This window comes from Corythoichthys intestinalis, chromosome 15 (genome assembly GCF_030265065.1).
Source record: "Corythoichthys intestinalis isolate RoL2023-P3 chromosome 15, ASM3026506v1, whole genome shotgun sequence".
Classification (NCBI taxonomy): Eukaryota; Metazoa; Chordata; class Actinopteri; order Syngnathiformes; family Syngnathidae; genus Corythoichthys; species Corythoichthys intestinalis.
The window spans coordinates 14,695,158-14,722,665 of NC_080409.1; the positions used below are offsets into that span (position 1 = coordinate 14,695,158).

Consider the following 27,508-nt stretch of genomic DNA (forward strand, 5'->3'; position numbering starts at 1 on the left):
AAAAGTTTCATTGCTAAATTAGTAAAAAAATAAACAAAATTATTAGTGGACTAATTGTAAAAATAGTTGGCTGACTAATCGGGAGAAAATTAGTCGTTTGGGACAGCCCGACCGGAACATATTTCCTCTACACCCTTCTCACCTTTTTAAACCCTGACCCATTTTAATGCCTGATTACTACCAGAATGACTCGCCTCCCTCGATTCCCCAACCACAGTCTATTTCAATGCAGGCAGGTTTTCCAACTGAAAAACATTTAATTTGAAGTGAGCTTGAAGGTGTGTCAGGATTCTATCATCTCACACCATGAGACAATATCATGAGACCGAGTTTCGCGATTTTGATAGGCAATTCGTTCCAGGTTTACGTATACCGGTAATCCACGCAGACAACACAATTCGTTCCAATATCATTATGAATTATTATGCAAATTAATGTACAGCAGCATTAAAAGTTGAAAGTATTACATAATTACATATCTTTACATTTGGGCAAAAATGTGTATGCTACTGTTCTGCTCCTATTTCCACTGGATAGTTTTAGGTTGCAGCACTGGTGGTGCATTAACATTAGTGCCAGGTCAGTTTAAAGTAATTTGAAAAAATAATGTGATTGGGGGAAAGCGGTCGTTATTGTTTTATCATTTTCACCAAATTATAAACTCATTACACACTTCATTCACTGTACTGAAGTTGTGTACCTTTGTTGTTATTTTGAGCCAGAAGCACTGTGTAAGCCATATCTGATATGGCAGTGCCTTATTAGCACTTTGTACTTAATCCAAAAAACTGAAATTTGCACTATTTTTATTTCAACATTTTAGTACTGCAATATAGGCACTTTTTCCATGACTTCACTTGAAGTTGTTCTCTTATTTTTCACAGAATGTTTATTGGAATAACTTCCAATGAAGTTGTTACATTTATCTTAATTAAAGTATCCAGTGGAGAATCACAATACCATTAGCTAAAATATGTTAAATCCATGAACGCATATATCGGTATCAGTTTGATATCGGTACCTGATTTTTGGAGTTGGATAATATCAAGATATTGTTTATCGGTTAATAAGTCATTATCGGACAACTCTACTTACAATTTGTGTGTGAAACTATCTACAGTTGGCCGTGGGCATTAAGTTTAAAGCGGCATTAAAAGTGGCATTAAAAGCATTAAATGAGATTTGCTGATACCTATAGAAACCCTGTACATTGTGCCATATGAATCTTGTGATATAAAATATAGTGATCGGAGAATTTTTCCATATCACACAGCACCATATTTCTTCCTGACTCTGACCTTGGATTCGATTTGCTGCCCTGTTTTGTTATACTCAAATGTTAACAACCTCTTCTTCCCTGTTACAGGTGACAGAGGCAGAAGCACCTCTCAGGTCTCTTGATAAAATCAAACTGAGGTTCCAGCGCTTCAGCTTTCCGCATTTTTCGGCTTTCCCGGTCCATTCGCCAACTCAAAGCAGGGACGGCCCAAGTGGCTTTGAAACGTTAACACGTAAGGAGACAAGCAGCATTTTCAGTATTACCAGTGAAGCCGGGGACAATGAACAGGACATCAGAAATAAATGTGGACCTGAGAATGACATCGACAAACTATTGTATGAGGCAGTTAGTCCAGATGAGGCTGCTCTGGTCCATGCGGCTCGAGCTTACCGCTGCACCCTGCGGGGACGATCTCCACATAGCGTCCTTGTGGATCTACCTGGAATTGGCACTATGAGCGTCCAGCTGCTTCACGTCCTGCCGTTTGATTCCAACAGAAAGAGAATGTCTGTGGTGGTCCGCCAGCCTCTCACAGGACAAGTGGTGGTCTACACCAAAGGCGCAGATTCAGTCATCATGGATCTTGCAAAAAATCCTGAAGGTAATGACTAAAGGGCGGAGAGAGAAAGATGATTAGAAAACGTGCTGTGTAATGTTTAGGTGCAGAGGAGACTGAGGAGACCTACTGTCACATCAAAGAGCAAACCCAGAAGCATTTAGACAGCTATGCAAGAGAAGGCCTCCGTACTCTTTGCTTTGCTAAAAAGGTAACTAATCTTAACGAACCTTTAATGTCACTCCTCTGTTTAACAGCATTTCTGTTTTATTATGTGGTTAAAGGGAAAGACAAAACCTAGCATAAATGACCATCATGGGAAAGATGGTTGCTCAAAGAATTTAAGTATGCAAATCTCTTAGATCTCTGATAACAGAGAAAATAATGTATAACACCTTGATGCCTGAATTTACATTTAACAGAAATACATACTGTATATTGGAAAATTGGTTCCTAATCTTGCAAAAGTTACCGAACCTCGCGTGTTTCACGTTTGCATTCAGTGAACCCTTCAGAATTAGATAATGAAGCTTTTTTCTTTTTCAAATTCAAAACTGATGTAGGTAAACTAGCCAACTACTTTCTGCTGCAAGTGAATTCCGTTTTCAAATTTCTTCTCATTTTGCCTGTCTGTTCAAAACAGGTCAAAATGGTATGTTTCATTTTATCTTTACAGATAGAGATGCCTTAAGCATTTGCCGATCCCCTTAGCTTAGACTTACTCTCTGAACCCCTGGGGCTTGATTGAACACAAGTGAAGAACCACTGTATTGGAAAAATACTATGAATGTACCGAAAGCAAAATTCTTGACCGAAAAAACAAAGGCCAAATCATACACATGTATACAATTCATTTATTTCATTTAAATATGTGGTGGAAAACACAGACAAGGCTGAAAAAGCAGTTTCTGGTCTTGCACCCCTCTTTAAAATAAACTGCTGTATTTTAAGCCAAAAGAACTGTTGTGTTTGACAGAACAATATGTCTATATGCTGCCATAGCAGATTCATGGCTCAATAAGCTCCCAACTATTTTTAATTTGTCCGTTTTACCCTGAAACCCCCGTTTACAGACGTTGCGCAACCACTTTTTTTTTTCAGCACAGCTATAAAAAGATGAGTAATTATATTTATTATTCGAAATGTCTGTCAGTTTTAGCTTAGATTCATTAATTGATGTCTAATATTTAGTTAAAATAAAAAAAAAAGACTTTTAAAAAAAATAATTCCATCCATCCATCCATTATCTTCCGCTTGTTCCGGGGTCGGGTCGCGGGGGCAGCAGCTTTAACAGGGAAGCCCAGACTTCCCTCTCCCCAGCCACTTCAACCAGCTCCTCCGGCGGGATCCCAAGGCGTTCCCAGGCCAGCCGAGAGACATAGTCTCTCCAGCGTGTCCTGGGTCATCCCCGGGGCCTCCCACCGGTGGGACATGCCCGGAACACCTCTCCAGGGAGGCGTCCGGGAGGCATCCGAACCAGATGCCCGAGCCACCTCAGCTGGCTCCTCTCTACGCGGAGGAGTAGCGGCTCGACGCCGTGTCCCTCCCGGATGACCGAGCTTCTCACCCTATCTCTAAGGGAGAGCCCGGACACCCTGCAGAGGTAACTCATTTCGGCCGCTTGTATCCGGGATCTTGTTCTTTCGGTCACGACCCAAAGCTCGTGACCATAGGTGAGAGTAGGAACGTAGATCAACTGGTAAATCAAGAGCTTTGCCTTTCGGCTCAGCTCCTTCTTCACCACTACGGACCGGTGCAGAGTCCACATTACTGCAGACGCTGCACCGATTCGCCTGTCGATCTCCCGCTCCCTCCTACCGTCACTCGTGAACAAGACCCCAAGATACTTGAACTCCTCCACTTGGGGCAGGATCTCATCCCCGACCCGGAGAGGGCACTCCACCCTTTTCCGACTGAGGACCATGGTCTCAGATTTGGAGGTGCTGATCTTCATCCCAACCGCTTCACACTAAGCTGCGAATCGCTCCAGTGAGAGTTGGAGGTCACGGCTTGATGAAGCCAACAGCACTAAATCATCTGCAAAAAGCAGAGATTCAATGCTGAGGTCACCAAACCGGACCCCCTCAAAGCTTCGGCTGCGCCTAGAAATTCTGTCCATAAAAATTATGAACAAAATCGGTGACAAAGGGCAGCCTTGGCGGAGTCCAACCCTCACTGGGAACGAAGCCGACTTACTGCCGGCAATGCGGACCAAACTCTGACACCGGTCGTACAGGGACCGAACAGCCCTTACCAAGGGGCTCGGTACCCTGTACTCCCGGAGCACCCCCCACAGGACTCCCCGAGGCACACGGTCGAACGGCTTCTCCAGATACACAAAACACATGTAGACTGATTGGGCAAACTCCCATGCACCCTCGAGGACCCTGCCGAGGGTGTAGAGCTGGTCCACTGTTCCACGGCCGGGACGAAAACCACACTGCTCCTCCTGAATCCGAGATTCGACTTCTCGGCGGACTCTCCTCCCCAGCACCCCTGAATAGACTTTACCAGGGAGGCTGAGGAGTGTGATCCCTCTATAATTGGAACACACCCTCCGGTCCCCCTTTTTAAAAAGGGGGACCACCACCCCGGTCTGCCAATCCAGAGGCACTGTCCCCGATGTCCACGCGATGTTGTAGAGGCGTGTCAACCATGACAGCCCTACAACATCCAGAGCCTTTAGGAACTCCGGGCGGATCTCATCTACCCCCGGATCCTTGCCACTGAGGAGCTTTCCAACCGCCTCAGTGACTTCAACCCCAGAGATCGAAGAGCCCACCTCGGAGTCCCCAGACTCTGCTTCCTCAAAGGAAGGCATGTCGGTGGAATTGAGGAGGGCCTCGAAGTATTCTCCCCACCGGCTCACGACGTCCCGAGTCGAGGTCAGCAGCACACCATCTTCACTATACACAGTGTTAATGGTGCACTGCTTTCCTCTCCTCAGGCGCCGGATGGTGGACCAGAATTTCCTCGAAGCCGTCCGGAAGTCGTTTTCCATGGCCTCGCCGAACTCCTCCCATGTCTGGGTTTTTGCCTCGGCGACCGCCGAAGCCGCAGTCCGCTTGGCCAGCCGGTACGTGTCAGCTGCCTCCGGAGTCCCACAGGCCAAAAAGGCCCGATAGGCCTCCTTCTTCAGCTTGACGGCATCCCTTACCGCTGGTGTCCACCAGCGGGTTCGGGGATTGCTGCCACGACAGGCACCAACCACCTTACGGCCACAGCTCTGATCGGCCGCCTCAACAATGGAGGTGCGGAACATGGCCCACTCGGACTCAATGTCCCCCACCTCCCCCGGGACAAGGGAGAAGTTCTGCCGGAGGTGGGTGTTGAAACTCTTTCTGACAGGGGATTCTGCCAGACGTTCCCAGCAGACCCTCACAATACGTTTGGGCCTGCCAGGTCTGGCCAGCATCTTCCCCCGCCATCGGAGCCAACACACCACCAGGTGGTGATCAGTTGACAGCTCCGCCCCTCTCTTCACCCGAGTGTCCAAAACATGCGTCCGCAAGTCCGATGACACGATTACGAAGTCGATCATCGAACTGCGGCCTAGGGTGTCCTGGTGCCAAGTGCACATATGGACACCCCTATGTTTGAACATGGTGTTCGTTATAGACAAACCGTGACGAGCAATAAGTCCAATAACAGAACACCACTCGGGTTCTGATCGGGGGGGCCGTTCCTCCCAATCACGCCCCTCCAGGTCTCACTGTCATTGCCCACGCGAGCGTTGAAGTCCCCCAGGAGAACGAGGGAGTCCCCAGAGGGGGCGCTCTCCAGCACACCCTCCAAGGACTCCAAAAAGGGCGGGTATTCTGAACTGCTGTTCGGTGCATAAGCGCAAACAACAGTTAGAACCCGTCCCCCCACCCGAAGGCGGAGGGAGGCTACCCTCTCGTCTACCGGGGTAAACCCCAACGTACAGGTGCCAAGCCGGGGGGCAGTAAGCATGCCCACACCTGCCCGGCGCCTCTCACCATGGGCAACTCCAGAGTGGAAGAGAGTCCAACCCCTCTTGAGAGGACTGGTACCAGAACCCAAGCTGTGTGTGGAGGAGAGTCCGATTATATCTAGTCGGAACTTCTCTGCCTCACACACCAGCTCAGGCTCCTTCCCTGCCAGAGAGGTGACATTCCATGTCCCAAGAGTTAGCTTCTGCAGCTGGGGGTCGGACCGCCAAGGCCCCCGCCTTTGGCTGCCGCCCAACTCCCTACGCACCCGACCCCTTTGGCCCCTCCCACAGGGGGTAAGCCCATGGGAAGGGGAACCCACGTTGCCTTTTTGGGCTGAGCCCGGCCGGGCCCCATGGGGACAGGCCCGGCCACCAGACGCTTGCCTTCGAGCCCCACCTCCAGGCCTGGCTCCAGAGGGGGGCCCCGGTAACCCGGGTCCGGGCAAGGGAAACTGAGGTTTATTTATGTTGCTCATCATAAGGGGTCTTTTTGAGCCATACTTTGTCTGGCCCCTCACCAAGGACCTGTTTGCCATGGGTGACCCTACCAGGGGCTTAAAGCCCCAGACAACATAGCTCCTAGGATCATTGAGACACGCAAACCCCTCCACCACGATAAGGTGATGACTCACGGGGGGGGGGGGGGGGGGGGGGGGGGGGGGAATAATTCACTCACATATTTTAAACTTTTGAACAGATTACGTCACAATGAAAAAAATGGCGTTCGTAAAAAAGTCACGGATATCTACCTCATAACTATCGATTGTATTTTTTTGTTACTGCCGCATTTTCCCCAATATGTTAGATGATAAATAATCGATCCAAACAAAAATTGAAAAAAAAAAAAAAACATTTAAAAGGGTAAATATATGAAAAAGAACATCTCGACCACTTCTTGATGTCTGCGATTTCTGCATCACGACCCGTTATATTACCATGTTTCACCCATAAAATCCCTCAAAAATCAGGCTGTAGCCATTCACATCTGTGTCTTGACACTCGATGATACATGCTACATGGAGTTTTGGATCGAAACAAGGTAAGTACTCGATAAAATTTCGACAAAATCATGGCGTCTTTAATTCTGCTCTCGCGTGCTCTCGCTCGAGTTTTGCTGTTTTTTTTTTTGTTTTTGTTTTTTTATAAACATGCCCTCCAGTTCAAAATTTTTCTTCCCCCAGAAAATTGAGATTTTAAGCTTTCCAATGATGTATCACACATGCATATCGGACAATTTTGAAATTTGGTCAAATTAGGGCTCTTAGAGCGGAACTTCAAGGCACCTGTGTGTTTTCTGCCATATAAATATATATATGTATATGATATGTATATGTATATATATGTATGTATGTATATGTAAATATACATATACATACATATACATACATATATACATATATATATATATATATATATATATATATATATATATATATATATGTATGTATATATATATGTATATATATACACATATATATATTATAGACAAGTTTCCGACGTACTTCCGCCTTACTTCTGCATTTCTGCTCGCGGCTTCCGTTTTACACTTTCTCCATCCAAAACAACAGTGGCGATGGAATAACATTAGTCATCAAAATCCCTCCAAAAAGACAATTTGGAAATACCGCATCCATCTGCCATCATCACGACATGGGAGGACAACATGTTCATAAAGGCAGATGCGGAACCTAGCCCGTGCCAACACAAAGACTGGGTGTTTCTTTAGCCATGTTGCCGCTGGTGTTATGGAAGGTATGTTCTTACTATCCCTGCATTTTCATGTGTCCGGTACTCAAGAAATACTAAAGCTAAAATCCTGCGCATTAAACAACTTGTTGCCAGTGATATTGTTATTCTGATGATGATTGTACTTATGTTTATTTATAATATTATTTACTACAACTACTGTACTGCTGTGGCTGCAACACCTGCTATCTTCCGCTAGCCTGTTGCTAATCAGTACGTGTAGGATGGCACAATTATGTAAACGCATAAATGCAAGTGTTAAAAGTTTTTTGTTTGTTTACGGGTGGAAAACACTGTTAGGCAAGGGAAGACACCTCGACGTCGATGGACATATATCGAGAGTACGTGCATTCTACTTTGATGATGGAAGGCTCGACTTACCTTTGTTGCTATTTTTCTAGTAATTTTATAAATTGTTATTAATTGACCTGTTTTGCACATGCACCAATCGTTTTAAATAAAACAAGAAATTGAATCATCAAACATACAATATTTTAGGTAGAACCCTAGGCTTAAAGCACATCCTTAACTTATTGTCTGCAGCTGGTTTCGATTTAAGGCGTATGGCGAGGTAGATCCACACTGGTGCATTGTAGCTACTAGCTGTTTGCTGATCAAAACATTCCTCTTCCAACAATATACTGTATATAGGAGCTTCCAGTTCACGCACAGCACAGAAAGTCTCGAAGTCTCATCAACGTAGTGCTGAATCCATTTTTTGGGTTTCTCTGGTTTGATTTAGCAGTTTTAACGTTGTCAACACACTGCTTACTTCAACCGCACTTCATGTTCTTCTGTCTAAACCGGAAGTTCGAAGCAGAAATGATCAAAGATGGCCGGCCATGTTTTACTCGGGAAACTTGTCTATAATGCCCTTTGCCTTGTTTTTTAATTTTTTTATGTATTTTTTTTTTTTTTTTTTTTTTTTACGATCAAGCAGAAATAAAATATGGGCCCTTCTCACATGCACGCAAACATCTTAAAAAATGTTCTACGACACCCGAGGCTCGAGAAATGTTGTTTGAAAGGTGCAGATTCTGAAACCCCTTGGGAGGGTGCGTTCCTGCCGGCAGTGAGCATTTTTTGGCAAACTCTGAACGCGTCCTATAGCAGAGGTGCCGGCGTCGTCGTAGCATTCTGTTTGGTGGACGTCACGGCCGATGAAACCTTGACAAATGCACTTTCCTGGAAGTTTGGGACACTCAAAAAGTGGGTTTCCAGTCGCTAAGCTAAATGAGATCTCTGTACATTTGTGTGGAACTATAGTTCACAACAAAAACCCATTCTGTTAACGCCAAGACCAGTAAGGTTCTGTACAAGGCTATAACAATCTCTCGTACGCCTTAAAATAGGATTTGCTGTTTTCTTGTGCAACAATTGGAATTGATCAAGAACCAGGCTAGTGGGCAGAGTCCTAGCGGTGATGAAGCCGAGCGAAGTCGCTCCCAGCCGGATTAAACGGCGATTGGCAGAGGGGGTGTGGAAGTCGCGGAATAAATGTGACAAAAACAGAAAGTGGTCGTGCCATAAAATTATTACACTAAACCACAGCAAATGCACATGTATGTATTTAAATAGTACCGGAATTCACAGAACCCTAGTTACAGAAGTAACTCTCATTCTATTTCATTCCTCCTGACCGCCAGAGGGCGGTGCTTAGCACCTGGATGACCACATACCAACATAGTCACAAAGACACTTCATATGCGGTCAGAGGAAGCCGACAGCACCACTGAAGCCACCGGGTGAGGAGCTGCCACATTCACTCTGTAGAAGCGGGCAAACATACAAGATGATGCCCATACTGCGGCGGAACAGATGTCATTCAGTGGAACACCTCTCAGCGCCGCCCAGGAAGTTGCCATTTTTCTTGTGGAATGGCACGAGACTGGAGGAGGCCGAAGACCTTTGGACTCATAGGCCTGCAGAATAGCTTCGACAACCCAATGTGACAGTCGCTGCTTCGAGACCGCGCAGCCCTTTGTCCTGACACCAAAACATACAAAAAGAGCATCCAACTTACGAGTGCTCGCAGTCACACCAACATAGCGCACCAGCATCCGAACAGGACATAGCAAACTTCGCAAATGCCCATCAGGTGCACTCGCATCGTTAAACACAGCCAGGGTAATTGGCTGGTTAACATGAAAGGCTGAAAGTCTCTTTGGCAAAAAACTCGGATTGGGCCATAAAGTAACCCCCGAGCCGTCGGAATTCCACCGGAAACAGTTCGGAGAAATTGATAAAGCATGTAAATCACTCACTCGCTTTGCTGAAGTAATTGCGAGGAGGAACGCAGTTTTCACTGTGACCCACTTAATGTCAGACCCACTCAAGGGCTCAAAAGGGGCGGAACACAAACCCTCCAGGACTAAAGGGAGGTCCCACGTGGGAACGCGTGGTAACCTTGGAGGTCGTTGACGAAGGGCACCCTTCAAGAACCGACACACCAGGGAATGTGAGCCCACTGATCAGCCCTCCACTAAAACATGGTGGGCGGATATCGCAGCCACGTATACGCTCAAAGTTCAGACAGAAAGTACCTTATCACGAAGTTCTTGCAAATAGTTAAGCAATATTGGCACAGAGCAGCGCTCAGGATCCACATTGTTACACTTACACCATTTATTGAAAAGTTTCCATCTGTTACTGTAAAGTGCCCTCGTGGAAGGCGCACGTGCACAAAGTACAGTCTGTACAACTGCCTCTGTACAGGACTCTAACAGGGAATCCGGCCCTTCAGAGGCCACAGGTACATTGCCTGGTACACCAGACTCACCGCTGTTCCAGCTATTGAGTCTGGCCACCATTCAAGCGGACACAATTTCCAGGGCGGAGCAAGCCACAGCAAACAGACAGCGGAGTGGACCAATGAGCGACGGGCAGACGTGACGTTAGTAAATTGACGAGGGAAGGACGAGGGACTTGCACGCGGAAGTAAACATACAAAGAGAGAGGAGTTTATTCAACATGGCTAGCGTGAGACAGACTGTTGTCAATGACTCGTGTCGATGTGTTTTGGTAATTTAAAACTGATTTTACCGTGGATTGGAACATATTCTCGGCTCTCCCGTTGACCATCTGTGTTGTGGAGACTACTTTCGACGCACAATAGTGACGTTGCTCGTTAAGAACACGTCACGCAAATAAACAAATCTGATTTGTCGATTGATTTTGTACCTGCTCGAGAGGCCGTTAATGGGATGGTTCCCAGACTATTTCTCTCAGTGTTTGAAAAATACAGGGAGAATAGTCTGGCAGAGCCAGGCAAACAGGTACAGGCGAAGATGCTCCGGGTGGGGGTGCCATATGCTCCCCTCCAACTGAGACAACAGGTCCCTCCTCTGGGGTAGAGGCCAAGGATCTCCATTGAGATGTCTGAGAATCATCGGAAACCACAGTCTCCCTGGCCAGAACGGAGCAACCAACAACACCTCGTGATTGCTCCGGCTGATCCTGTGCAGAGTCACCATCAAGAGGGGAAGAGGCGGAAACGCATACAGGAGACAGTCCGGTCATGCGTGTGCCAGGGCATCCTGACCTAGTGGACTATGCGTTTCCGCAAGGGAAAACCACAGTTGACAATGAGTGGTTGCTTCTGAAGCGAAGAGGTCCACCTGTGCTACACCGAACCTCCTCCATATCTCCTGAACCACAGCAGGGTTCAACCTCCACTCCCCTGGCGTTGGTTTCTGCCTGGAGCGGAAGTCCGCTGCACAGTTGTGCACCCCGGGAAGATGGACAGCTCTGAGACTCAGATGGCGTGGGAAAGCCCACAGGAGAAGCTCTCGAGCCTCTGCCAGTGAGAGAGGAGACCTGGTTCCCCTTTGAAGGTTTATACGGTAGACAATGGACGTATTGTCTGACCGAACCAGAACATGCTTTCCTCTCAACGCAGGGAGAAAATGCTTGAGACAGAGTCGAACAGCACGAAGCTCCAACACGTTTATGTGACGAAGCCTCTCCGGTGGGGACCAAACTCCCCTGACCCTCCTGTGGTTCCACACTGCACCCCAGCCCGAAAGAGACGCATCCGTCACAACCACTTCTCGGCGCGAGGGAAGTGAACCCAGTGGAACACCCTTGCATATGAACTGTCTGTTCATCCAGGGCCGCAGTAGTCAATGACAACGCCCTGAGAGAGTCACAAGTCTGTGTTGATGTCGTTTGGGGTCCAATCCCAAACCGTTCACCCAGATCTGTAGCGGGCGCAGAAACAAAAGGCCCAATGGCACCACGCTTGAAAGTGCTGTCAGTTTCCCCAATAAATGGAGGACAGACCCGTATGACAGCGTCGCACTGTGTCTGACACGCGCGGCCGTTTGAAGAACGTCGTCCACCCTCCGTGGCGACGGAGAGGCGGTCATGGTCAAGGAGTCCAAGCTTATGCCGATGAAAATCACCTGCTGGCTGGGAACCAAACAACTTTTCGAAAGGTTCACATTGAGTCCCAGCTGCTGTACATGGTCCAACAGCAGCGCAGTACGGCTGAGAGCTTGTTCCCGAGTCTGTGAGCACACAAGCCAATCGTCCAAGTAAGGAAGAATCCTGAGGCCGTGGCTCTGCAGGGGGGCCAGCACTGCAGCCACGCATCTTGTAAATGTCCGGGGAGAGAGAGAGAGGCCGAATGGCAACACACTGTATTGGTACGCCTTTTGCTTCGAAAGCAAAGCGAAGGAATTGCCTTTTTTTTAATCCAATTTTCTATGTATTCCCCCAATGCTTTTTGATGTATAGTTTTTTTAAATTAAAATTCAGACATCAAGGGGTTAAAGTAACACAAAAAATGACAATCCTTATGGGCACATCCATTTTGTGAAGATTGTTTAAGCTGGAGATAAATTATAGGCTGCCAGGTTGTTGCATTGAAAGTTCCTAACTCATATACTCCGATTTTTGTCCATATTGCTCAGTAATACCTACATTTATAATATATTACATGTATCGTACATCTAATACATATACATACAATCTTACTTTGATGTTTGTGCAGTCTTCAACCTGTGCAGGCACTGCTACTATAAAGCATTTGCGCTCAGAGGGCTGTTCATTAACATTCAATTTATGTGCTTTTTACACTGTTTTTGGGCCAGGTACTGGGGCAGGAGGAGTACGAAGTATGGCGGCAGAAGCATTTGCTGGCAGAGAGAAGCATTGAGAACAGAGAAGAGCTGCTGCTCGACTCTGCTGAAAGACTGGAGAGCAACCTCACCCTTTTGGGTAGGAAGATCACTGTTATTTTTCGGAACAATTATCGTTGAGTATATTTCTTCCTGAGACTGAGCATTTAAGATTGCTGTCGATTTCAAACTACTAAAGGTTTCCACAAGCTAAACCCTTTATAAAGCATTTGATTATTTTTGGTAGTTTAAAGAAACCTAACCCCATAAAGACCACATTTTGGGTCATGTTGGTCACATTGTTAACTCATTGGCTGACATTGATGTTGTTAATGGCACTGAAAGTCAATACTTCCGGTTTAAATGAATTGCAAGTCTGGTTGTCAATGGCAGGAAATGCGTGAATATTTCGTATATAAGTGTGACCTACCTGACCTAAATTGTGATATCCACGTATGTGGCTGGCAGGTCTAAAAAAAAATTATTGTTATTATTATTATATAATTATATAACAAAAGTTATATAAATCTTATAGATGAATTAAATTATAAATTAATAAAATGTTCATTAAAAACAAAAATTGAATGAATAAAAACAAATACAAAGGGGCATGGCCCCTAATATCACTTTAAAGTTAATGCAGAAAATAGAATTAATAACAAATGAAAAAATATACAAATTTGAAATAAACAGAATAAATGCAGTTCAATTTAAGCTATTTTGAAAAAAAAATTCAAATATATTTTTTGTTTTAATTTTTGAAAAAATAAAAAATAAAAGTAATTTTGAAAAATGTTTTTAAATAACTAAGATAATATCTACGATTAACTCATCGCCTGCCATTAACAACGATATCATCCAAATCATTTAAGCATTTCAATGCTAACCTTTCAGTGCCCTTAACAGCGGTAGATGTCCGAATCACTTTGACTTTGCTTTGCAAAGGACCCCCACAATTATAAGTAGATAGACATGTTAATTTCTTGACCTTCAGGCACCACAGGAATTGTAGACAGACTGCAGGAAGATGTTCCAAGCACTATCGAATCCCTTCAGAGAGCAGGGATCAAAATCTGGGTCCTCACCGGAGATAAACAGGAGACGGCTGTCAACGTAGCCTATGCTTGTAAACTCATCAGTCCAGCTGACCAAATTCTGACTGTCAACTGTGAAAGCAAGGTCAGGAGTTGCTTTGCTTTTTCTGCATAGCTTTTTAACCCACTAGTTAGGTGTCATCAACAAAAATATTTCTTTGTCTGTCAGGATGACTGCACTGCAGTACTAGAGGACCTCAAATTAGAAGTGCAAAGCAGTAAAGAGCGAAAGAGTGAAAAGATTCCTGCAGAAGATCATGGAGACATATTTTCAAGCGGCGAGGATGGCTTCATTTTGGTCATTGATGGCCGGACACTTGACCTGGTGCTATTAGACCACTCAAGCTGCTTTCTGGAGCTGAGCCATTCCTGCAAAGCTGTCATCTGCTGCCGTTCCACTCCCTTGCAAAAGAGCCGAGTAGTGCACCTGGTCCGAGACCAGCTCAAAGTCTTGACCTTGGCAGTAGGTGGGCTAACTACCTTTTATATCGTGTTGTCTTCAGTAGAAATTGAAAACTTACCGTTCTTTAAGGATGGAATATTCCGTTTTTTGCCTTGTAGGTGATGGGGCCAATGATGTGAGCATGATCCAAGTGGCGGATGTGGGCATTGGGATATCAGGTCAAGAAGGCATGCAGGTACTTATGACTGGCTAAAACCATTTTTTAAAGAACTGACTCATTGGTTGCCATTGACCCCCCCACAAATAGTCATCACCACATTATTGTGGTGGTGGTTTGGGTTGAGTGTCCCAATGATCTTAGGAGCTCTCTTGTCCGGGACCTTGTGCCCCTGGCGGGTACCCCTTGGCAAACAGGTCCTAGGTGGGGGACCAGACAAAGAATGGCTTACGTTACCTCTTCTTCTGGCAATGAACATTAATGAACTACGATTTCCCTTGCCTGAATTTGGGTCCAATGAGCTACGATTTCCCTTGCCTGAATGTGGGTCCCTGGGTGCTCTTGAGCTGCAGCCCTAAGAGACGACTTGGGTTCCCCTTCCCATGGGCTCACCACCTGTGGGAGGGCCCAAAGGGTCAGGTGCGTAGGCAGTTGGGTGGCAGCCAAAGTAGGGGTCCTTGGTGGTCCAATCCTCAGCTACAGAAGCTGGTTCTCGGGACGTGGAATGTCACCTCTGTGGTTAGGAAGGAGACCAAGCTAGTGCGTAAGGTTGAAAAGTTCCGACTAGAAGTAGTCGGGCTCACCTCTACGCACGGCTCAGGCTCTGTTACCACTGCTCTCGACTCGAGGAGGATTGGACACTCTTCACCTCTGGAGTTGCAAACGGTGAGAGGCTACAAGCAGGTATGGGCATTCTTATTGCCTGCCGGCCTTGAGCCTGTATAGGGTTTATCCTGGTAGACGAGAGGGTAGCCTCCCTCTGCCTTCGAGTGAGGGGACGGGTCCTGACTGTGGTATTGTGCTTATCTGTGGAACAATGGATCAGTTCAGCAGGGTTTTTGCCGGGTCACAGGAGTTTGCCCAACCAGTCTACGAGTGTTTTGTGGATTTGGAGAAGGTGTTCGACCGTGTCCCCCGAGGAGTCCTGTTGGGGGTGCTCTAGAAATATGGGGTATCGGAACCCCTGATTATACCCCTGAGAATCAGTGCCTCCAGATCTGAGACCATGGTCCTTAGTTGGAGTAAGGTTGAATGCCCTCTCTGGTTCAGGGATGAGGTCCTTCCCCAAGTGGAGGAGTTTAAGTACAGTATCTCGTGACTTATTCACGATTTAGGGAAGAATGGAGCGGGAGATTGACAGGCGGATCGGTGCGTCTGCAGTGATACTGACTCTGTATCGATCCTTTACTGTAAAGAAGGAGCTGAGCCAAAAGATGAAGCTCTCCATTTACCGGTTGATCTACGTTTCTACCCTCACCTATGTTCACGAGCTATGATCATAGGTTGTGACCAAAAGAACAAGATCCTGGTGTAGGCATACAGTTAGTTTGGGTTGCACAAACTGTTCGGGGGCCTGCGCTTGACGTTCCATTATCGGCGCTATATGATTGCCTGAAGAGTCGAAATGCTCTCATATAAAATCCATCTTTAAAAGTTGTTCTTGAGAGTTGTAGTAATGTGTTTGCTTAAAAATGCCTGTGTAAATATGCATATGTAAAGCGACTGATGATATCACACACATAGATGATTATTAACAATTAAATGTGAAAGTTATATAAAAGAGCAAATGTGTGTGCACACATCTGTCTCTCATGTTAGACGATATTAAGTATCAGGGCCCATCACTGTCATGTCTAAAATAGGTTTCAAAACATCAGTTTTATTCCCTGGTTTTGGGGTAGGCCTACAGTAATTTGTGCCAACATTTGTGGTTTTAAAGTGATTTATTAAAAAAAAAAGTTGAGAATGAATATGTGTAAGAATTACTTTCATCCTTATTGAATATCCATCATGTCCCTTTGTTGAATTCCTTTCGTTTTTGTGTTTTCACCTCAGGCTGTGATGGCCAGTGACTTTGCCATTTCACGATTTAAGCACCTCAGTAAGCTGTTGCTGGTCCATGGTCACTGGTGTTTCTCTCGTCTTGGAAACATGATGCTGTACTTTATCTACAAAAATGTGGTGAATTACCTTTGATTATTTTTCTCCATTTATTTTAAAACAAAATTTATGTTCAGTAAATGTCTTTTACAGCAGTACATGAATTGTCAGCAGCTAATTTCAAGCATATATGTAGTGAATCTACAAAAAAAAAAAAAAAAACTTGAAATTTCAAGTTGACCTATTTCACATTTCAAGTTTTGATGAAAAACTAAGTAGGCTAAAATAAACATAAGACAAGGTGATTAAAGACAGTAAGTTGGGCAAGTAAACGTGACCATTTTGTCCAGATGAACACTAAGTTTATAAAGTTAACTTGATCAAATTATTTGGGAACACTTAAAAATAACAACTTACTTAACTCACAGGCTGCCATTGATAGCAATAGACGTCCATTCGATCTGAAGTGGGAGGGTGGCAGCGACTGAACATTCAACGCCACTTGTGACACTCATTTAAAAACACTATAGAAGGATGATTGGCTATCTATTATTGAAATCATAAACACTTAAAGATTTGAGAACTTTAGAATTTGAGTTATGTCTTCATATAATCTTAGGTGACTAATAATGGCTAATAATAATCATGACTTAAACGCTTTTAATGATTTTGCGTTGTCTTGCAGATGTTTGTGAACCTGTTGTTTTGGTATCAATTCTTCTGTGGTTACTCCGGGGCTGTCATGACCAACCCGTGGGTTCTAATCTTCTTCAACCTGTTCTTCACATCTGTTCCTCCTCTCATCTATGGCATCTTGGACAAAGACATCCCTGCTGAGAAACTGATGGTAGTGCCTGAGCTTTACCGGGCTGGACATGCCTCTGAGGTGCTCTCACGCATAACACATATTTATCCAATCATTATGCAGTTACACTGTATTGCCTAAGGTTTTTAAAACATGAACTTTTACATCAATTTTCTTTGACAAACCAATGGAAATAAAGATAAACTTGGAAATATTTTCATTGGCGCTCTATGCCTGCAGAGGGCGAAGTTCTCTTAAAAATCCCTATAGTAGGCTAGTTAATTCAGGGCTGACGACAATCAGCGCTTGCATAGCAGCTTTGTTGTAACACATTTTGGCTCTCCGTCCTCTTAAAATCTGTCAAAACACCCACCGCTACCTATAACCTGTTCTTCTTCTAGTTGGATGGGACTGGTCCCTTCTGGAGGTCTTTTTGGATCAGGACTGTTCGTCCCTTGGTCAGCCATTCAGGGTGGGTCCCATCCTTCAACAGTTGGTTGATTTGTGCTGCTAGGCGCACATGGAGTAAATTTAGCTTCTTTAATAAGTAGCTGTAAATCATGTCTGGGTCAGGTGCTGTCCAGTTCTTCATACATGTCAGCCACTGTGATGGTAACTGGGCCATTGGTCAGGGAGGGCGCTGTGGTCTGCCCTTAGATCTTTTTAACCACTGTGCTTCACTGTCATGTGATGCTTCCCTCTCCTATATGCTGCCTCAGTAGTATTGTTCTGTCTCCAGCCTTGGTGAGTGCGTTATTGTGGTATTGCCCTGCCACTGAGAATACACTTTCACTGGGTTAGTGGAGAACAGCTGGTTTATTTACTGGCTTCTATTTCTCTTAATCTTGCAGACAAGGCTTTCTTTGTGTGGCAGTTTCCAGAACCTCGGGTATGGTTATTTGACTGGGTACCCTTTTTGCACCTTTCTGGAGTTCTGATCATTGGCCTACTTTCCTCAGTGTTGCATTGATTTTGGCTTCCAACCTTCTGCGCCTTTGTGCCTCCTTGTTGATCTTCATGTCATCATTATAAATTCCAAGCATCTTCAGGATGACTGTTGCTGTACTGTATATCAGCTCATTGGTTTCAGTTATTGTCGCATTAGGGATCGTTCTTATTGCTGCATTTGCATCAGCTAGGAGACTTTCTGGTGGTACTTCACTCATTCTCGCTAGTCGGTGTCGGGGTTGACAGGCTCTTATCTTAGCCGTGATCTTATTTTTAGGCCAGTTACTCTCTCATTCAGCTCCTCTGTCACTGGGGCTTGGTACCCAATTTCTGGGGGGAGTAAATCAACTCCCCCTTCTGACCTGGTGTCCTGGCTCCTCCTTGCCATAGCATTAACATGTTGTACCTTCTCAATCTCTAGCGATTGTGCTAATGTGTTTCCCATGTAAAAATGAAGAGAGTTAAAATGTTATTTTCATGGGAGAAAGTCATTTTTCAAAATGGGAGAAATTCCCCGTTGCTTCATATAAAGAAGATTTACAGTGTTTTTTTTAAGTGGGGGGAGATACTACTTAACCTATACATGGAACTAGCCTACATTGTCCTTCACCACAAGAGTAGTACATAGTACATAGCTTTAATTGGTTGTCTTTCATCTTGTTCCTCCTTATTTTAATCTCTAAGTGCATCAGTGGTTTGAGCAATTATAGAAATCATATAAATCAGGATTAAGTAAACTTTTTTATCTCGATAACGATTAATATACGATTATCTGAAAAAATGTCTGGCTGAATAGGCTGCGAATAAAAATATTTTAAAATAAATAATGTACAAAATAAAGTCATCAGCCAATCAGACATGCGTTTGAGGAGGGAAAAATGGACCAGCACATTGATTAATTGAAAAGGGGAAAATGTCTGAACATAATAAAAATATTTCACTTAATAATGGTAGGGTCAATTCTATCCTTACAACATATTAGAAGATAATCTAAATGACCTAAGTAACTGAACTAATTTTATAGTGCAAATATGGTAGCTTAAAAGTTGGTGGGAACAATTTAAGCATCCTGAAAAGTTGGTAGTGTTATGACCCTATTGTCCCTATGCAGACATGCATAGGGACAATAGGGTCCTTCTATATATATGATATATACACATATACATACATAGACATATAGTGTATATACAGTTGCAAAAAATGTAAAAAGTATGTGAAACCTTTGGGATTACTTGGATTTCTGTTAAAAATGGTCTTTAAATATATTATTTTCCATCTAAAACACATCACTAGGCAAACAGTCTGCTTCAACTAAGACGACACCTGACCTCATGATAACTCCTGAACTTTTTTATTCTCAGACCTATGCTCGATTTGCCTTCTGGGTCACAGTCCTGGATGCATTTTACCAAAGCCTCGTCTGCTTTTTTGTGCCTTATTTTGTAAGTACACCACACTTGCATCAATGTTCCTATTTAGAATTAATCCCCAAATCATCAGATTTGTAGTTGTGTTGCAAACATTCAGATATCAAGAGGCCACCAAATGATACCCACAGACACAGAGAAACGAATATTTAGTACATCACTCATTTTGTAATCTAATACACAGTAATCATTGTATTATGGTATACGTTTTATGTTTCCATGTGTTTATCAGGCTTACGCTGGATCAGACATTGGAGAGCTGTCCTTTGGATCACCCATCAACGCTTCAGCTCTCATCATCATCCTGTTGCACCAAGTCATCGAAAGTCATAATCTGGTCAGACACACTGCCATATTTAAAACTAAAACAATTAATTGCTGCATCTCCACACACACACACACACACACACACGCACGACTTTCAATACTTAGACTCACTGAACTACTGTGTTGTTTTGCAGACTTGGATTCACATTTTTGTGTTGGTGCTCAGCGGGGGGTCGTACTTTGGCTTTGTGCTGGTATTCAGCGTTTCTTGTCTGACCTGCAGCCCCCCTACCAACCCTGTGGGTGTAGAAACATCAGAAATGTCCCAGCCTCTCTTTTATATCGTGTGTATGCTCACTGTGGTGACAGCACTGATGCCCAGGTATAAAAATAAAATGCATATATATATATATATATTTTTTTTTATCACCTTTAAAGATTTTGTCCATATATTTTACAAAATGCCATCACTTGTGATTTTAAATAGTCTTCCATGCATTACTCATGTACACTTGGCAGGGGGAACCATTTTGCAAGGGACATCTTGAGGCAGATTGGTGGTACTACGATGGCATATATCATCACATCAATATAGCAAATCAGTGCAAATTGGGCGCCATCTGCTACCCAAAATGTGCATTGCAGGAACAGGTCTTTTTATAGAAATAACTAGTTGTGCATTAATACCATTTTTTTGGCTCCTGATACGGATTTCGACGCACCGCTGTGTAGTATCTGCTAATACAACATTTTAAGAAATATATTTTTTAATACCAATTTACTGTGTACTCTTGACTGCATAGTAATTGTGATCATGGCTTGGTCAGACACTGCTTGACTAATTTGCTGCCATTGACTGCACTAGTTGTCATGTGCCATAGGCAATCTGCGTAGCTGGTGGCCATCTTTGGGAGGGTGACGGGCAGTTTGAAACTAGAGCTTGAGGACTACATACTGCGTAGCATCAGCATGTTAAATCTTAGTATTCTCAGAAAGCGATGTCGTTCTAGTGCTGTATCAGTACCTACACTTCTTTTTACCATTGTTTACAATTTCCATAATCTGCATGTCCCAGATTGCTTCTTGTTCAGAATTAGAGCCCTTTTCAGTGTTTTGAGGCTATTGCAATCATTTGTTAACTCATTGACTGCCATTGACTGCGATAGACAGCCAATCTGACTTGGAGCTGGCAGCCAATGAGTTATTTTAGGCTTCAGCTGGTCAACATTATTATAATCATCTAAGCAACCTTGCGAACTTTGGTCAGTAAAGATGTCTTTATTCTGAGCTGCATGCAATGACTACAGCTGATGACAATGTTCTGGTTCCTCTGCAGGCTCCTGTTCCGGGTACTTTACAACACTATGCACTTATCTGCTCTGATGCAAACATCTTACAGGGGAAAAGTAAATTCAGAGAAGTACTGCAGAAGAATCCAAGGATAATGGAACTTCAAATTCCAAACCTGATTGGAGCCCAATCATGGATCAATAATATTTTGGGCCTAAAGTTTCCAAATAAAATTGATTCAAGCACAACTATCGTGTTTCTCATTTGGACTAAAACTCCTTAACTCTTTAATTTTTTAGCGTTACATTGTTTGATCTTTGTTCCTTCTATGTCAACCCACCCACTTCAAATGGATTGGATGTCTAACGCTGTCAATGGCAGACAATGAGGAAATAGCAGTTGCTTTGAGATAGATAAAATAATCACTTGCAAGATAGTTATGACCGTTGACCATTATGCTGTGAGCTGAAATTAGTTCATCATTAGTCGATGTCCAATCCAGATAAAACTGGAGGGTGGCAGCGAATGAACGTTCAGTTGCTGCCAGCCCTCCAACTTCAAAGGGATTGGATGTCTAGCATCGTTAATGGCAGGCAATGCAGTGTATGATATCGGTGGAACACAAGCAGAGAGAAGGAGCACTTTTAGGGTCCTCACCAAAAGGAAGAAAGCAAATGAGACCTTCCCCTGCCGGTCTAAAGAAAAATTGAAATGTCACCTTAAAAAATGTCCGATGCAGAAAAGTCCAAATCGGCCATCAAGATATGGTACAGTTCCAACTGTGAAAAACCAAGGATTAAGCAGTTTTGTCAAAAAAAAATTGCTGCCAATAACACACTGCTCACTAAAACCAGGGTTCTTGCACCATTTTAAAAGTAACGCTTTTCAAGTCATTTTTAAGAACTTAAAAATATAATTTAAAGGGGAAGTTAAGAATTTTTTAGGCTTAATCTTCGAGTTATGGGGGGTTAATTAGTCGGAGTTGATTTCAACAAATTCTGTGCAGTTTGTCAGTTGTTAGTTTAAAAAAAAAAAAAAAAAGTTTGAGGGCTCCTGAGTGGATAAGCTAGCGCGAGTCAATGGTGCCTGCTTAGCATACCAATAAAAAACCACATATGCACACATGAGAATCACAGATGACCCATGCAATCAATAGTGTTGGCTATGTTTTCAGAATAGATATTAGAATTTACCATTGCATGTCAATAATTACTAGTATGAACGGCAACATTTTCATTCAGACACAGATTTCCGATCACGTGATTGGATCGGGACATCCTTAATAATTACACCTATGTGTCTTTGTAATTTAACTTTAAATATCTTGAATACTTTAGCCAACCAGCACTAAAATCTATATTCTAATGTATGTCACTACAGCAAGTACAATTTATCCATGTTTATCTTTGAAGATCTTTTCCAAAATTTTGTAGACCAGTGTTATTGTTGTACAACGAGAGAGTAAACAAGTGATGGGCTCCATCGCTGGAGAAGTTAACCTAGTTTATTAGTCAGGCCCAGCATGCGTCCAGGGTCACAAAAAAACATTCATCACCTTATGAATTAAAATTAACTTTTATTCAGACCTCCAGTAGCAATTTGATCATACATACAAATGTAGTTTTCAACACAGCACAGAGAGTACAGGTTAAATCATGATTTAAGTGAGGTTTCTTCTTTAAATCCATTGACTTTATGTCACTTCTACTACCTGCCTTAGCTCATTTACTAGTGGAGCCAACTCCTTCTCCAAACTCATGATGAGACCTGAGGAAAGAGAAAAGAGAATCTCAAACCTAAAAAATTCTCTTGAAGAGGGCAGAATGTGAGAAATTATATACTAGTATATATTAAAAAAAAAAAAAAAGTTTTTACCTGTGTTGGCATCACTGCTGGCAATGAAACTGATGACAAGAGGTAAACGATTGAACTGCACAATCTGTTGAACACAACAGACATGTCAAATCATAATTTAAGAGGGCTCCATACTGTGCTTGCAATTTGCTTCCTTAAATTTCAGCCAATCCGGTATATTTTCCATCCACTCACAGGTCCAATCTTCGCAATTCTTTTAAATAATTAACGTATGACAAGGATCCTGCTGACTCGGGTGGATAGCTCCGAACATTGTTAAAAATCAGTCGGGTTACACAATCTCCGTTGCGTCGTCTCGCCTCTCACTTATAGTTGATACTTTTCCCAAAAAAGTAATTGGCTGCCAATGACAGCACTAGACATCAAATTCATTTGAAGTGGGCAGACCACCCTCCCAATTCAAATGGATTGGACATCTATCTACAAGTGATAAACTTTTTCAAAGTGTTTTAATCTAGTTTTTAAGAACCATATATTTCCAGGTCCAAACAAAAAAATCAATCAGGATGCGGAAGCTAATCCAGAATGCTGCAGTCAGAGTCCTCACAAATACAATAGTATACCATCCATATCCCTTTTAAAATCAGCAATGTATGGCTTGTATTGTTTTAACAGTACAAATACAACTTTTAACAGTCTGACCTGGTAGCTGTTGTAGTAGCAGATAATACTCTTGTTTTTGGATAGACCCAGCTTGCTGCCTTGATCTGTTGCTAGAGCAAATGTGGACAGGAAACCCGGTCTCAGCGCATGGACTGGAGCGTTGTCATTAGCAACTGCAGGAAAATATGTACGTATGTACTATCACTATCACATGAGACAACATGATCATTATTGGAACTACTTGTACATATTTACTTGGGTTAGGGTTGTGTTGTCCATTTAAAAAAATAAAAAAATAAACCTGTTACTGTCCCACCGTGCCACCTTAATTATGCAGATTATTTTTTAACAAGAATAAAGTAGAAAATGCTCGTTTTTAATAAATGCTTCATTCGGTGAGTCCAATCAAATCCACTCATGCTTTGACGCTCACGCTGAGAACAGCCTCTCACACAATGAGTTGCCATAGCATAAACAAGTATAAGACCATTTACCATTCAGCACACTACCGCTAGTGTTTTTATAAGTCCATGCAACGAAACAAACCAGGAAATACCACTTCGAACCTGGGAACAAAATATGTTCTACATGGTGTAATCACTGCTACAGCTGAAATTTTCTGCCAACTATTGTGTAAATGGTGGAAGATGGCTAACACAATTCACCCACCTAAAGTTTAAAGGGAATGGCACCAAATACTTATCAGATATCAGCAAACCTTTAACTTTGAACCACGTAATAAAACAAATTGCCTCAAAACTGACCTTTCGTGGCAGTCCGAGTTGTATCTTAGCATTTCATACATAGCCAAGGTCAAAACGAGTGCATGCAATGGTTAATGTTTCTTATCTATGCTCTTAGTGATTTGATTGCAATTTACTAGTCAAACTGCTCTGCAAAGCAGCAGATTTGAAATTGAAGGAAAAGTTGACATCACACTGTGCCTGGTGCAAGTACTTGGCTACTTCAGCTAAACTCAAACAAGTTTCTCAAGGGCTTCATTTTTGGAGGGAGAAATAAATAACCATTTCATAACCAACCATTTTGTAAGCATTTCCTGACAGCGGGTTGCCAAGTCATGGTGAAGCCATACAAATTTAAAAAAAAAAAAAAAACATCCATTTGTTGTTGGTTTCTACAATACAGTCCTATACCTTTATTGTTTTCAACTGTGTGTGTATATTAATTGGTTAAATACCTTTGATAACTGGAACTCCATCTCTGTCTGTGACCACGATTGCATGAAGACCTTCAACACTTAATGAAAGCAAACGAAGATTAAAATTACCGTGGATCCTCAGTTTACATGATGGCACATTTTATGAAAGAATAGGTTGAGGAACAACTAATTGGGACATATCGACATTAATGTTTTTTTTAATTTATTTTTCTTCTTCTGTGCATCACGTAGGACAAATACAGATTATATCCACATAAATTACATACAACAGAGCGCCAAAATATAGTGACATGTGTTTTCTGGAACATCAGCGCACTGTAATTACAAAATATTTGACTAATTTTCAACCGTAAACATAACAAGTGCTTGAGATCATTTACACATACCTTTGCAACTGTTTGTACAGGTAGCGTTTTAAGTCCTGTAAAAGAAAAATGTTAAACTGTTGAAACTCTCGGTTCATGATGAAGTTCTGTTTCTACATCAGCAATGTAACCCAAATTTGTATGGACCCAATCACTAATGACATCTGAGTATGAACAGAGAACCCTGATGTGACATTATCATGTCCTGAAGATATGAGCATTTAAGCATATGGGCTAGAACGATAGCTTAACCTCATATAAAGCTGTAAATACTCACATCAGCCATGGTGGGCAGTCACTTCCCGTAACATTCAATCTTTCTATTAACAGTGGGAATACAACAAAGACGCAAAGTTAATTTGGCCATAAAGAACATTTATGTATGCTAACGTGGCAGCTAAGCTAGGTTTGATTGACAAGTGCGTTTAATGTATAATACAAGCCGAATACAAGTACCTGAGGTAAAACGCTATGTTATACATGAATAAAACGCTACGTACCTGCGCTTAGGGATGTTTTTTAAAGAAATAATTTAGCTAGCTGAACTGTGGAAACACATTTAGTCCACCTACATCAACAGACATGTACGGTCACGAGCCGGAGTCATATGACCTGTTTGTTTTCCTTCCGCCCATGGCCCTGCTTCCGCCTTTTGACGAATTGTTAAGGAAAGTCAAAGCTGCGCAATTGGCCGCAACAGCATCTCAACTTGACAATGCATGAATAGTTTTAAAATGGGCATTGATAGAACACACAATAATACTATTAACCTACATACTAAGCATTCCATCTTAGTGTAACTGGAAGGGCGCTAGGACCCAGGGGAAACGTAAAGAGACTAGAGCAACCAGCAAGGGGTGCTCATTTTAAATGTTTACTAAATACATTTAAAATAGGGATGGGCGATACCAGTGATTTTGGATTCGATCTGATACCAAGGCCAAATATTACGATCCCGATCCGATATCGATACTGGAAGTTCATTTTATATATTTATATATATAAGATGATAGCTAATGTACCACAGCAAGCACTCAAAAACTATTAGAAGTCTCTTTGTGTCAAATATGCATTGCAATGGAAAAACGGCTGCTTTTAGTAACTAGCAAAGCAGTTTCCCTACAAACTCACAAACCAGTCCATCAAAAACAAAATCTGATTAGTCATTCTCACTCTTTAACCATAACCCTTAAATTCATATGCACAGAACATTTCCCTGCTACACGTTGTATTTGATCAAATTTTAATCTAAGTTAATCTTTTAAAAAATTTAATTAAAGAACAAATTAATAGTAGCATGTTACCGCCCTCTAACGATAGATCATTAAAAACAAATCCAATAAACAATACAAAACAATGCATTAAGGCAGTGCTTCTCAATTATTTTCTGTTACGCCCCCCCAAGGAAGACGTAAATGTTTCGCGCCCCCCCAACTCTCTGCCGCCACTGTAAATAGTATCATTTGTCTATAATATTACTATTATAAGTACGCCTCAGCCTAACATTGTGTCCTTGTTTTCTATTAAAGAAAAAAAGTAACATAGATCAACTTATAATAAAGTATAACTATATTAACATTATTTTGCTTGTAACAGAAAAGACAACGTGCATCAATTTGCCTGAAGTTAAAAAAAAAAAAAAAGTCACATCCAAACTAAAAATACACTCAAGGTACATTTTTGACCATTTGATACTGAAAAATAAAATGTAATAAAATCAGTAAATAATAACAAATTCAAAATGATTAGAAACATTTACTCTTCAGGACAACATGCCAAAAAATTTGACCGAAAAATCCAAAACTGAATAGAAGGGGGTGGGGGGACTGTCTTTGGACAGAAGGAAAGTTTTTATTTTCGCTGATTCACCACAGTGCTCATTGGTTTACTGATTTAACACTGACAAAGCGGGACGATTGTGACAATTGGCAATATTCGGCACGTTTTCGCTGAAAAACAATCAAGCGGCTTATCAATGAGTTTGAGGTCTAATGTCTTTAAGTGGCGTCTTAACTGATTTGGCTTCAGACTCTCCGCTATAATCATTTTTAGACTCAGTAAACAGTGGTCTTTCCTCATTTCCCACTATATTAAAAGTCAAAGCCAAAAGGCAAACAGCCTGAAAAAAACGCATTCTCGGCGGCCAAGGGAGAACCGTAGGTGAGGGCGGTGGTCGTGACGATCCCAAGCCGAAAACGGCACTTCTCGGTCGGACACGTGAGAACCAGAGAAGACAGTGGGTCGCTGCGTGAGTCCAGCTCTGCATGAGTCTCTTCCGTGTGCTCTTGCTTACTTCAAAAATACTGCACGCACTTTGAAAATGAGAGCGCCACTGCCACCCACGGAGTGGATGTGCAAGTACACTTTATTCTAGTACGGCAAAAAAAAAAAGCGTGTTCCCGAGGTCACTCGCGCCACCCTTGGCATCGCTCTGCGCCCCCCTGGGGGGGCGCGCCCCACCATTTGAGAAGTACTGCATTAAGGGGAGATGTGCAAT

At 42.8% G+C, this 27,508-nt stretch overlaps 2 protein-coding genes across 7 annotated transcripts in view; one reads left to right on the plus strand and one right to left on the minus strand.

Moving 5' to 3' along the window:
- atp10d (ATPase phospholipid transporting 10D) overlaps nt 1–23,713 on the plus strand; it is a 50,933-nt gene extending 27,220 nt beyond the window's left edge. For 2 of the 6 annotated variants that reach the window (XM_057859104.1, XM_057859105.1), the window contains exons 12-23: nt 1,367–1,880; nt 1,940–2,046; nt 12,630–12,756; nt 13,651–13,835; nt 13,920–14,217; nt 14,312–14,388; nt 16,207–16,332; nt 16,937–17,137; nt 19,366–19,446; nt 19,664–19,768; nt 19,893–20,080; nt 21,035–23,712. In XM_057859104.1, the coding sequence (XP_057715087.1) occupies nt 1,367–1,880; nt 1,940–2,046; nt 12,630–12,756; nt 13,651–13,835; nt 13,920–14,217; nt 14,312–14,388; nt 16,207–16,332; nt 16,937–17,137; nt 19,366–19,446; nt 19,664–19,768; nt 19,893–20,080; nt 21,035–21,143 (2,118 nt within the window). In that variant the 3' untranslated portion in view covers nt 21,144–23,712. Of the gene's footprint in view, nt 1–1,366; nt 1,881–1,939; nt 2,047–12,629; nt 12,757–13,650; nt 13,836–13,919; nt 14,218–14,311; nt 14,389–16,206; nt 16,333–16,936; nt 17,138–19,365; nt 19,447–19,663; nt 19,769–19,892; nt 20,081–21,034 lie in introns of all 6 variants that reach the window. The other 4 variants (XM_057859108.1, XM_057859109.1, XM_057859106.1 and 1 more) reach the window with 3 other exon arrangements.
- On the minus strand, nt 22,545–25,640 carry lamtor3 (late endosomal/lysosomal adaptor, MAPK and MTOR activator 3). Its single transcript, XM_057859112.1, has 7 exons — nt 25,512–25,640; nt 25,289–25,331; nt 25,033–25,067; nt 24,665–24,723; nt 23,506–23,639; nt 22,864–22,927; nt 22,545–22,755 (listed from the first exon to the last, which is right to left on the minus strand). The coding sequence occupies exons 2-7, from the start codon at nt 25,295–25,297 to the stop codon at nt 22,682–22,684; spliced, it is 375 nt and encodes a 124-aa protein (XP_057715095.1). The 5' UTR covers nt 25,298–25,331; nt 25,512–25,640; the 3' UTR covers nt 22,545–22,681.
- Between the last annotated feature and the right edge of the window lie 1,868 nt (nt 25,641–27,508).